This window comes from Molothrus ater, chromosome 1 (assembly GCF_012460135.2).
Source record: "Molothrus ater isolate BHLD 08-10-18 breed brown headed cowbird chromosome 1, BPBGC_Mater_1.1, whole genome shotgun sequence".
Taxonomy (NCBI): domain Eukaryota; kingdom Metazoa; phylum Chordata; class Aves; order Passeriformes; family Icteridae; genus Molothrus; species Molothrus ater.
The window spans coordinates 70,762,536-70,774,960 of NC_050478.2; the positions used below are offsets into that span (position 1 = coordinate 70,762,536).

General features: G+C 45.9%; 1 protein-coding gene across 1 annotated transcript in view; it reads right to left on the minus strand.

The window, feature by feature from the left end:
• Window positions 1-10,246: 10,246 nt before the first annotated feature.
• Window positions 10,247-12,425, minus strand: part of PHLPP1 (PH domain and leucine rich repeat protein phosphatase 1) — a 136,174-nt gene continuing 133,995 nt past the window's right edge. Inside the window, 1 exon segment of the mRNA XM_036404987.2 lies at window positions 10,247-12,320. Within this exon segment, the coding sequence (XP_036260880.1) occupies window positions 11,199-12,320 (1,122 nt within the window). The 3' untranslated portion in view covers window positions 10,247-11,198.

Genomic DNA, 12,425 nt, shown 5'->3' on the forward strand with positions numbered 1-12,425 from the left:
CTCTGTCCCATTCATTTTGAGATGCTTGCCTGCCATCACTGTGTAAAAGCAATAATCTTCTTGGGAGCATCGGTTTCTTTTTTTTTTTTTTTGCTTGTCTTTTTATTCCCAGTGTCTGTGGTAAAGGCCTCACTTGCTGCAAGGTATTTCAGTCTTTGGAAAATGGTGCACAGAGTTGCACTGTGGACTATTGCTGTGGTGTTCCTCCCTTGGACACCTGAGTCCCTCACAGACCAAACATTTTGGGTCCCTTTCCTGTTAGCAGGAGCAGCTTTAATGTGTTTTACATTGAGAGTCAAAAAGTAGGTGCTGAATACAGGTCAGTCCCATCACATCCTCTCAGCTCCTCACCCAGTTGCTTCCCTGAGTAAGGGACCCTCATCATCCCCTCTTGTTTCTAACTTCTACAGCCTCAAGTTTATTCCTTATAACAGAACTAATTCTACTCTCTTTTAATCTAAAATGGTTCCCCCTTGCCCTGTCACTACAGGCTCTAGTAAAAAGTCTCTCTCCACATTTTTCCGCCCTCTTTTGTGTATTGAAAGACAAAAGGGTCTTCCCAGAGCCTTCTTTCCTTCAGGCTGAACAACCCCAACTCTCTCTGTCTGTCTTCATAGCCTGCCCTCTGATCATTGTCCTGGCCCTCCTATGGACTCTCCCCAAAGGTTCATGTCCTTTCTATGCTGGTGACCCCCAAGCTGGATGCAGCACTCTGAATGGGGTGTCACCAGAGCAGAGCCCAGGGACAGAATCCCCCCACCTTCACCCTGCTGGCCATGCTGCTTTTGGTGCAGCCAAAAGATATGATTTGCTTTCCAGGCTGCAAGAGCACACTGCCAGTTCAAATCCAATTTTTTATGCACTATTTTTTAGCCCCCCTGTCCTTCTCCACAGGGCTGCTCTCGATCCCTTCAGCACCCAGTCTGTACTGATCCTGGTGATTGTCCCAAACCAGGTGCAGGACCTTGCACTTGGCTTTGTTTGAACTTTGTGAGGTTCACATTGGCCCATTCCTTAGGCCTGGAGACCCTGACAGGTGGCTGTGGATGGCATCTCTTCCCTCAAGCATTCCAGCTGTCAGCCTGATGTCATCAACAAACACACTGAGGTCCTGAAACACTGCAAGCAAAGGGACCCCAAAGAAAGCCACAACCCAGTGATTGAGTTTCCTGAAAGTTTTGTGCCTTGAATTTGTTTCCTTGACACCATGAAGAAAGATTGTTAGGAAATAATTGTGAAGAGGTAATAAACAGTGCCATTTCCTCCATTCACCTTCACTGAAGGAAGTGGAGAGGAGAGGGGAAAATCCCAGAAATACTTCTCAGAGGACTAAGGCAGGAAAGAAGCAGCTTTCTTATCTGTTGGGGTGAAGGAGAAGCCAAATGCCATCAGAACAATCCAAACCACCCTGCTTTCCAACTGTAACACCATGCTTGATGTTCTCTAGAAGTCATGAAAGTCCCAACTGTGTGAGCTGGGAAGGTGTAATACAAGAGCAGAGGTTTTCTAGCAGACACATGTGACTAAGGCCACAACAGGCTGCTGTCCCCAGCTGCCATTGCAGGTGGTCCTTCTTCCAGGGCAGATTAGCCTTCCCACTTTCTGCTGGAGATGGCTGTGCCTGACCATTGCCTCTGAGCAGCGACTGCCAGTTAGTACGGGACAATAATCCACATTTGGACCAGTAAACAAAGGCAGGGCAAATGGCTCCTGTCAGCCCTACCATTCCTTTGAGCTTTCCCTGCTGCTGGCCCTGTGCACACGTTTGTCTGCATTGCCTTTGTGCAGCTTTCAAGGGCAGCACTGAAAACAAGCTCAGCTGTTTCTCTGGCACAGCCCCTGACAGCCTAATCCACCTGCAGCCAAAGAAATGCCCACAGCCAACACCCTCAGTCCCTCTTTGGTAAGGGGCATCCTCAGGCTGCATCCAGCCTGCCCTCTGTGACCACCACAGCTCCTCACCTGCTGTGAAGGAAACAGGGATAGCAAAGGCCAAACCTGACCTTCTCCAAGAAGCTGTCCTGGGGGTAAACAGCACAGCATCTCTCAACCTCAAAGCCTTGGGTACAGCACGAAGCCTCCTGGCACACCAAGCCTTTTCTGAACCTTCACAGAGAGGATTAAAATGGCCACCATCCCTGGAAGACACAAGGAAATGGATGCAGGTTGCAGGGTGAACTGGAGCTGCCTGGCAGGAGAAAAGCCCCACTGCAAATGATAGGTCACTAGTGAAGGGAACTGGGCTGAGTACCTCATTCATCTCAGAGTCACCTGTGAGACTCCTGGCCAGCCCCTTTGGATTTAAACCATCAATTTGCACCACTCTGCTTCAATGTGTGAGCAAACAGCTTTAGTCAGTCAGAGAGAAAAGCCTGCAGCTGAGCCCCCCTGAGCATTAGCTACCCACAGAGGGACCTCTCCTCACAGAAGATTCTCAGAGAAAAACAATCTGTCTGAAAAAAATGCATCTCCGTGCCCTAATCTTGAGGAGGAAACAAAAGACATAAGATATTTATGCTGAGAAGGACAGAAAGATAAAGAAAGTAGAGAGGAGGAAGGAGGGGAGGGAATCCTCTCCCCTGATCCTGCATCCCAACACTAAGTAGACTGCCATGAAAATTCCATCATGCTGGGCTGTGCACCTTTGAGTACCCATTTTCCTAGATGTGTCCTTTATTCAAACAAATTGATAAAACTGTTTAGTCTGGGGTAAGTCTTGTCCAAAAGAGAGCAAATCAACATCCAAGGACACGGGTCTCTTGTTTCAATGTGAAAGGCAAAACTAGGGGGGTGGAGGACAAAGAGGAGAGAGGATGTTTACTCTTCCAAATAAGCTTAATAGAACCTTTACATTTCCCAAATAATTAATGCATCTGGAATTGGAAATCTGGTGCTGCTGGAAGATCTGCATGTATTAGGGCATTGTCATCCTGCTGCAGAGCAGCTGTAAGAGGGAAGGACCTTTGTACCCATCCACAGAAAGGAAATTTTCAGGTAACCAGAAACAAGAAGCTCTCCTATTTTCTTAATGACAAAAGAAAATTAAAAGAAAACTTTCCCAGACTATAATAGATTTTATCCCAATTTAAGCTTTCTCCATGAGTCCTCCAGAGAAGAGTTTGAGTGTATCCCATGTCCAGAGGCAACGAGGGACACAAACCGGTTGTGCAACAGCAGAAACTGAATTCAAGGCTTAGCATTAGGAAAAGCTGGCATCTCAGTTTACATGGGAAACTGCTTTAAATTGATGAGAATACATACAAGGATTAGAGCACTAAAGAACAGTTTGAATGGAATTTTTCTTTCACAATCCATGTATTTTACTCCTAGTGCAGACTCAGTTTCATTAAAGTTACTCTTCTGGTAGTTTTTCCACCACAACTTACATTCACCATAGAGTTGAGCAAAGCTACAGATACACATCAGACCTTCAGTAACTCAGATCCCTCAATCCCATTTGCCGAACTTGGACGCCTCCTTTTCTTTTTCAAGACTCAGGTAAGTTACTGAAGGGCACTACTGAAGTGCAGTGTTTATGACAGCTGTGACATTCGTCGTTACTCTTCTCCTTCAAATCATCCATCTCCCAGAAATGGTGGCGCTCAGGGTATTGCAGCAGCTTAACGCCAGCACAGCATAAAAACTGTCACAGATGCTCAGCATCACCCATCATAAATAAAACATGAGACCCCTGCAAGGTCCACCAGTTGTCAAGGGGTTTGATGTAATTGGTTCAGGCGTGTGACAGTGCAAAACAGGCAAGTCACAGGATGCCCTTCATTACTACAAATGGTCTATTGATTTCCAGGCATGCCTTTCACACACAGACCTGCACCTGCTACAGTGCTCCCCAAAACTCTCAGGCCCTGCTGAAGGGCTCAAGTCTGGGAAATGCCTGCATGTGTTTTACAGGTAATTAATTTTTTAGAAGGATGTAGAAAGGCTCACGAGACAGATGCATACAGGTGCAAACAGAGTGTTTTCCTTCCTTCAGAGTGCAAGAATAATTCCCCAACAAGGTGGCTTTATCACAGAAGCATTAAGGTTGGAAAAGACTTCTAAGATCATCAAGTCCAGCTGTTAACCCAGCACTGCTGTGTTCACCTCTAAACCACGCCCTCAAGTGCCCACAGCCACATCTTTTGAAAACTTCCAGGGATGGTGATGCCACCACTTCCCTGGGCAGCCTGTTTCAATACCTGAACACCCTTAAGGTGAAGAAATTTTTCTAAATCTCCCTTGGTCCAACCTGAGGCTATTACCTCTCATTTTGTTACTTAGGAAGAGGGACTGACCTCCACCTGGCTACACCCTCCTTTCATGCAGTTGTAGGGAGTGGAAACAGCTCCTGAGCCTCCTTTTCTCCTAAACAATCTAAACAAAGAAGCTCCCTCAGCTGCTCCTCATCAGGCTTGTGCTCCAGACCTTCACCAGCTCCACTGCCTTTCTCTGGACATGATTCAGCACTTGTGCAACTTAAAGGGGATTCAGATTTTTAGACTTGTGAATCAGCTCTGATGGTGAAGATTTGGCAGTTTATTGGTCCAAATAAATAAGACATGCTGGGATCAAGATCTCATTGCACATAGTTTGCTAAGACTACAGGAGATCTTGCTAAGATCCTGTTTTACCTGGCAACACTGCAGGTGTTCTCCTGAGCCGTAGCAGGTGTGGCTTCCCTGGCTCCTTCAGTCCTCACATCCTTGTTTGGACTCACAGCAAATTGTTAGTAACACTCAGGAGGCTTCTGAGAGCCCTCAGTCGGTGCAAAGCAGACTCCTGCTATGTCTGTGTTGCTGCCTTCCTTGCTCATCTGAACAAAGGCTTTTCCAGGCCTCTGGTGCTCCTGCACGGCTCGCAGGATGGGGTGGGAGCCGGGATGCAGCCGTTCCATGGCAGCCGCCAAGGAGGAGATGCAGCAAGGCTGGTCCTGTGCCGCGGTAACACGAGGGGGAGCCCTTGCAGCTCCCAAGTAATACGGACACCAGGAATACGCCTTTCCCCACCCCAAATATACACGCTCAGTTCCTCGTCAGAAAAAACCAGGAGGCCTGAAAGCCATCTCTGATCATCTTCACAAGGACATTGGTCCTGGTTCAAACACGTGCAAGCCACAGACTACAGGGCGTGGGGAAGGTCTCTTGCTATGGATCCCCCTTCCTAGACATCCCTATTTCTGAAGGTGCAGGATGGTCTGGGGACATCCTTTCCCATGTTCTTATCTCCAAAGCATTCAAAAAATGTCAGGGAATGACTCTGCTGATACTTGAGTTGATTCTGAACAGCAAAGCAACAAATTCTGAAAATTTGTGGTCAAATTTTGTCCAACAGAAATGAGAGAACAGAAAAATCTCTTTACCCCTGTTAAATGAAACTATCATAGGTGACCTGGCAAAGCTTGCTTTCAGGAAGATTTGCTCCTTTCAGGAGGACAGCTTTGGCCACTTTAAGAAGATACAGCAGTTTTTGCTCTTCCTTGCCACCCAATTTTAAATACATCTGAGCAGAGCACTTCACTATGTATTCTATGCACTATTCTGTGCACTGTATGTCACTATATATTCTGTAATTTCAGGACCAAGCTAAGTACTAACTGCAAGTGCACCTACTGCAAGATTTTTTTTCCACAAAATGCTGGTGTCTCTCTCCTTAAGAGGAATTAAAATGAAAAAGCATCTTACAAGTCACAGACTTCTGCTATACCAGTGTCTCTTCCTAGATCTGCATCCCAATTTCCTTTAAAGCATTCAACAGCATACATTTAATTAGCAAAACAATCCCATCTGTTCCACGAGTCAATACTGACAACTTTATGGTTAAAACACATTTATTTCTCTTGGTGCAGCTGTGCGGAATCTGACGAGGGGAGAAGAGCCTACTGTGCTGAGAGCATTGTGTCTGGTGCCCAGGCTCTCATCGCAGGGCTGCTGGCACTGGGAGCTCCTACACAAACCTCCAAAGACAATTCTACAGAACCATTGGTAAAGATCCCTTTTCTGTCTGTTTCCTTAATTTTAATGACAGACACAGAAGAACAAGCTCAAACAAAACCACCAAACACGCACCAGAGGCTGCGATGAGCAGCAGGACATTGGCACTGAGACCTTAATGGGCAACAGGGCAAGAAGAGCCAACTGAACTTCATCCACCAGCAGGAACTACTTCCCAGCCTTGGGACTGCATACTTCATCCTCTCCCCCAAAGTCTGACGTGCAGGAATCCACACTCTGATTGTAAATCAGGCACCCTGAATCTCCTACAGCAGAAAGCCTCAGGGGATCACTGGCTCCTGGGTCTCCCTATGAGGGACCAGACCAGTCCTGCCTGTCCCAGGTCTCTGTCACACTGCACTTATTATACAACAGCTTCCTCATGCCGTCATGCTTCTGATGAGCTCTTGCAGTTTCAAGTGTCTCCCTTTAGCTTACAATATTAAAAAAATATGGAAAAAGATGAGATAGTGTCTGCCTCGTTCAGATCCTGCCTCAGTCTCAACCTAGAGGGCAAGCTTAGCTCATGGCATGAGATAAAAGGTAGGACGAGGTATCCAAGTCAACCGCAGGTGAATCCAAACTTGTCAACCGGAGAAAGGATTATCTAAAGAATGAACGGTTGACCTCAACAGGAATGGAAATACAAATAAAATGGTCTGGATAAAAGCAGGGACCAAGCATTTAAACCAGGGACTTGGAGCAAACAAGGAACGTTTTCCACACTGATGTCCTAGATAAAGGGTATACTGATTCTGTCCTGGGGCTGCAGTTAATCTATTTAGTATTTGGGGGTTTTCCACCCCCACCAACCTTTTGATTGAAATGGCTACAAAGAGTCACTTGCTCTCAGGCAGCAGACAAATTTTAACTTTCAGCTTTCCATACAAGCAGCAGTCTTGTTAGGCAGGGCATTTGAACATTTACAGTATCAGTCTAAGGCACAGCAAAATGCAAGCCATCAGGAGGAAAGAGACTGGTTCACCAGCACCCCGTGAAACGCTCAGTGCAAGCACGCAGGTAACAAATCTGTAAGACAAAGCAATTACTGCAACAATAGCACACGTTAGCCCCAAACAAGTCAATTGAACTAACAAAGCAGGGCAGTAAAGCAGGTTAACAGAGAAAAGTAAACATAGAGTCATTTAACAGAGCCAAGACTATCCTGGTTCCAGCCGAGCCCAGAAGATATTTTTACACCTTCTGGCCGTGTAGCTCCCTCCTGCAGCCAAAGCTCTGAGGGACCTGACCCAACAGCACTGCTGAGAACTGTTTGGCTTGAGTGCCTTCTCCTCTTAGAAAAAGCACACCTCTCCACCAAGGGGCTGGCAGTGTCCAGGGAAATCAGGCAGATCAGGCTGAAGGTACTGCTCTGTTCACTCCTTTGAATCCTACTGCTCTGCTTGAATTGATTCAAGCCCTCCTGCCCCCCAGACGAGCAACACCCTTCACGGGGTTATCCCACCCAACCCACTCAAGTGCACATTTGCAAGCTCAAGGCTGCACCCAAAAGACACCATCCATGACTGGTGCAGAGATGCAGAAATTACCTTCAGAGCCAAGTGTGACATTTCATTAGCACCCAGCCCCACACAGATATGTTTCCTAAGTAGCAAAGTTATGCTTAAAAAGAAAATAGAATATGTACAATTTGCTGGAAAATTACCTGTATGAGCAGTAAACACAAGGGCTGGTGATGATGCCAAGCTTGCTACAAAGATTACTTGAAGCAGGACTTATGGGGCACTACAGCAGCAGCACATTCTGTAGCCATGAGGGAGACAACCCACATGGATGCAGCGGCACGCTCTGAGGCCAGTAAGCCAGAGGAAGGTGATCCCACCATAGTGGTTGCCATCACGGAGATGGTGGTGCCACAGGCAGGATGCCAACAGGCCATTCTGGCACAGCAAAATTGTTACATTACAGCACTACAGGCAGAAAGCAAGAAAAAAGCTTTTATGGCTTTTAACAAAAGGCTCCCATTTACAAGCACAGAAGCCACTCAGTTACTTCTCAATAGTACCACAACTTTCTGTTTAAAATTATCTTCCAGAAAAGAATGTAAGTATGTTCATTTCTCTGCCATCAGTCATCTACCTCCTCTTATTCATGCATTTCTGCTTGTCTCAGATAAAACTATCAGCAAATTTCAAAGGACATGCAAGGTTTGATTATAAAGGTAATGGGGTTGTACATTTTCCATGGCTGAAAGCCTTCTTTTTAGCTCCCAACCATCATCCCTGCTACAGCTGTCAAGTTCTGCAAATAAATCCACATCTCTTTGAGTCAGACAGTTCCCAACAGGTCAAAACTGTGCAAAATACACTGTGAACATAATCCAAAAATCATGTGCACTATTAGTGCATGTAGATGCAATCAGTGACCTCATGAGGTAGGAACACACCAACCCACTTTTGTGAAAGAGAACAGTAACGTCCAGAAAAAATAATGAATTGCAAACACTGCACCTTGTTTTTCAAATCAGTTTAAAGCCAGGACAAAATACCTTTTGCCCCTGTTGAAAAATAAATGCTATTTACAAACATGCAGCAAGCCATCCAACCTAGCAATCTAGCCCCAGACATGATACAAAGCCCAGCAGAGGGATGGAGTCACCCCTATGAATCCATCAATCCTTCACATTATGACTTGCTAAGACAGGCTACTATCACAGCCATATTTTCAAGGCAGGACAAATAATCCAAAGGTACATTTCCTCCACCAAAATCCTGTCACTCTGCTGCCACAGAAGTCCTGACTTCAGGATGCTGCTGCTAACTTTACAGAAGGCAGCAGGCTGAAAGGGGCAGCCTTCAGTGGTCTGTCAGTTTTGACCATCTATACTTCAAAGTAAGGGCATAGGGAGGGAAACCACAGGGGCTGGCAAGTTCTTGGGAGTCTCTCCTTCAAATGAAGGGAAGGTCTTTACAGAGCCTATGTGCATGTCCTTCTATTCATATAAGAGGAGTTTCAGTCATCAGCACTGAGCCGAAGTTGAGCTCACATGAAATGTTCCCCTTCCACCCCTGTTCTGCCCTCTGCTCCTCTCTCTAAATTACCCCATGTACAGCACAGCAGACACCTTAGCACAGAGACAGCGACAGCAAGGTTACTCCTCCACCAGCAACAGGAAAATAAAGGTAGTGTCCTTGCTAGGCACCTTCAGCCTCAAACAGCATCACAACAGAAGGGAAAAAAGAGAACCTTTTCCAAGGACAATGAATCACTTCAGCAAAATCTGAAATATACAAACTGTTTACCAAAGAACACCTAAGAGTTACTGACCAATAAACCATAAACCCTTTTTGTTTAAATACATTATTTAATGAGTTTTCTTTAAGAAAGAGATATTTTGAAGCTCAAATTACAATGAAATACAATCTTCTAGATCTACAGTACACAGTGCTATAAACATTTATCAAACCAGGTATTTTAGTGTTTGCTCCTCTGTTGTTATTGTTATTAAGGAAAGGTAACTAAAAATCTTCTGTTAACAGCAATCCTGTTCTAACTTGGCTATTTCAGCCTAGAACAGAATAAGGACAACAGCCTGTCACCACAGTCCTCTTCCCAAATACAAACCAAATGACAGAAAGGAACAAGACACTGTCATGACTGCACACTGCTTCAGCTTTTAAAGAGTGAGAAGTAGTAAAATGGAGCAGTTGGCTGAGGGCAATACTGAGAAAGGACATTTCTCCTTTCCCACAGGAATCACAAAAAGATGCCCCTTTGCTACCCAAGTCTGATTGCCATCGAACTCATGTTCATGCAGCACATTGGAGCAAATTTACATAGGTAGTTTTAAATTCAGTTTTCTGCCTTCTCCTCATATTTTCTCTCTTCTCTCAGTATCCATTGCTTTCCTTCTACCTTTTGTTATCCCTTCATCATTTCTATCTTCAGTCACTCAGTCCCACTGGGACAGAGCCAGCAGAGCACACCGCTCCTCTTCAGTCTTCTGGCACTGTCAATACTGTGGCAAAGGGCAAATCAATAGTGCTGCATTAGTACCAAGAAAGAAAAAAATGGAAGAGGTCAATTCCTCGGAGAGTTGGTTTGTATCTTTTAAAGGCCACTTTGCACAACCTTTGAATTCTGAAAATACAAGTGAGCTTCTGCAGTTAGTGTAAAAATGTGATCGAGCTGAAAAAGTTCAACACTTCTTGGTTTAACTGAGCAGCACACTGAGGAACCACAGCAAACTGCTGTTTGAGAGCTGCTGCTCAGCTAGTCAGACATAAAAGCAGACATCAGGTGTAAATTTCATATTTATTATAACAAAAATTATGACATGTTCATTTGTGCATTCGGCTTTAATATAACTCTTGGTATGTAAATGTTCTACAGCAAATGAGCTCTATACAATCATGCTGGTTGTGGCAGCAGTAAGGAACACAAACAAAACGTGTCTGTAAAAGTAAGGAAAGAAAGAGATCGGAGGAAAAAGTGGGTTTCTTTGAACAGTCTACACCACCTGGGCTCTAGCTAACTTGTACACAGCCACACAGTCCATTACGCTTAATGACCATGGCCCAAAGAGTTGCTTAAGAAAAAAGGTCAGTTTTTCAGGTTGTGTCCTTAATGCCAAGGCTACAAAACATGTAAGCATCACTATACAACACTGAGCTATTTACAGGAATTTCCCAATCAACTGTTCTCTCAGAGAAAATTAGTGAATCTCAGTGACTTAAGTCACCTGAAAGAGTAAAGCAACTCCTAGGAGTTAGTCTCCATATTCTACAAATGTCTATCATTTTCAAGACCAAAAAAAGCCTTTTCTCTCAAAGAAATACAGTATTACAATATTACTTAAATCATTTAGCACTGGCTACTGCCCTGCTTTTCAAACAAAACAAACAAGCCATTTTAAAAAATATTACATCATCATCTGTTTCTCAGCAATATATTAAACCTTTTTATTTTTTTATTATTTTTTGTTTTGTTTTCCTGTTTTTACACTTGATATGTTAAGGGAGAGTTAACTATTTTAAACTTTACCAGTCAAGCGTCTCTAGAAGAAAGTCAATGAATATTAAACCTAACAAACTGAAAAGCTGCAGTTATCTGTAGTGGCAGGATAAGGAAAAGGAAGTATATAAAGGAAAAGGATAAGGAAAACCCCTGCTGTAATGCAAGCCCACTGGGTCTCACAGTCAAGTCTCCTTATTTGTTAGTTTATTTCTGAGCAGTAAATAGAGTGGGTCATAGTGGTGTGTCATAATAGTCTGCCAGGTGGTCCATCGGATACTGCTTCTGCTGCTGCTGCTGCTGTTGTTGTTGTTCCTGGTGCTGCTTCATAATCTCCTTGACTTCTTCCTCCAACTCTGGAGGGATGATGAACTGGTCATCAGGATCAGGCTGTGCTGGAGCAGCAAAGTAGCCCCCGGTTTTTCTGAGCGGCGCATCCGTTGCAACTTCAATTAAGTTATGGCTCCTCTCGTGCGGTGCCACAGAGCCGTTGCCCCGCCGCCGCCCAATTGTGCCCGTGGCAGAATACTCAGCTTTCCTGGGAAGGCCGGGCTCATCTTCATTGGCACTGATGACGATCCCTTCGTCACTGGCTTCCACTGGCACTTGGAGCAGCTGCTTCTCCTTGGCTCGGCTGCAGTGGATGTCCACCTCCACCTCCACGCGGCTGCCGTTGGTGAACACCCCCTCGATGGGCTCCTCATCGTCGCTGTCGAGGCCGTTGTCGGAGAAGGCGCTGGAGAAGGTGGCGCTGGAGAGCTGCCGCTGGAAGGAGTTGGACAGGCAGACGGGGTGCAGCATGCAGCGCTGCTCCCCGGGGTACGCGGGGCTGTTCTCGTTCATGGCCACCTGGGGAGGCTCGTCCGAGGCTGTGGAGCCCACCTCGCTGCTCATTTCCGAGGTGGAGATCTCGCTGCTGATTTCGGAGGCCATGCCGCTGCTCGAAGACGGCATCCCGAGCGCGTCTGCGGGCCTGTCCTTGATGACCACGTTGACAGACTGGGGGAAGATGCCTGGGCTGGGGGGCGGGACCCCGTTGAGCTCACAGCAGCAGAAGCTGTCCTCCGTCACGTTGAGCTGAACCACCACGGCGCTGATGCTGTCGTTGCAGCCGTAACTCTGGGCCAAAGTGCAAAGCTTCTTGGCGGCCGCCAGCGCGTCAGGCACGTTTCTGACGGCCTCAACCGCTTCATCCATGGAGAGGCTGTCCCACAGCCCCTTGCTCCCCAGAATGAAGAACTCATCTTGAGGAGTTAAGGTGATGGACTGGACATGAGGACGCGGCACAACACTTGGGTGAAGGAAGGTGTACCCCAAGATTCTTGTTGAATCTGTCACACCATTCACTTTGCCATCCTGAAATTAAAAAGGACAGGAAATTGGCAACAAGGTAGACAAGGATATACAGTACCTGCCTCTCCTTGTATTCTACTGATGGCTGTTTTTGCAGTACCCCCAACA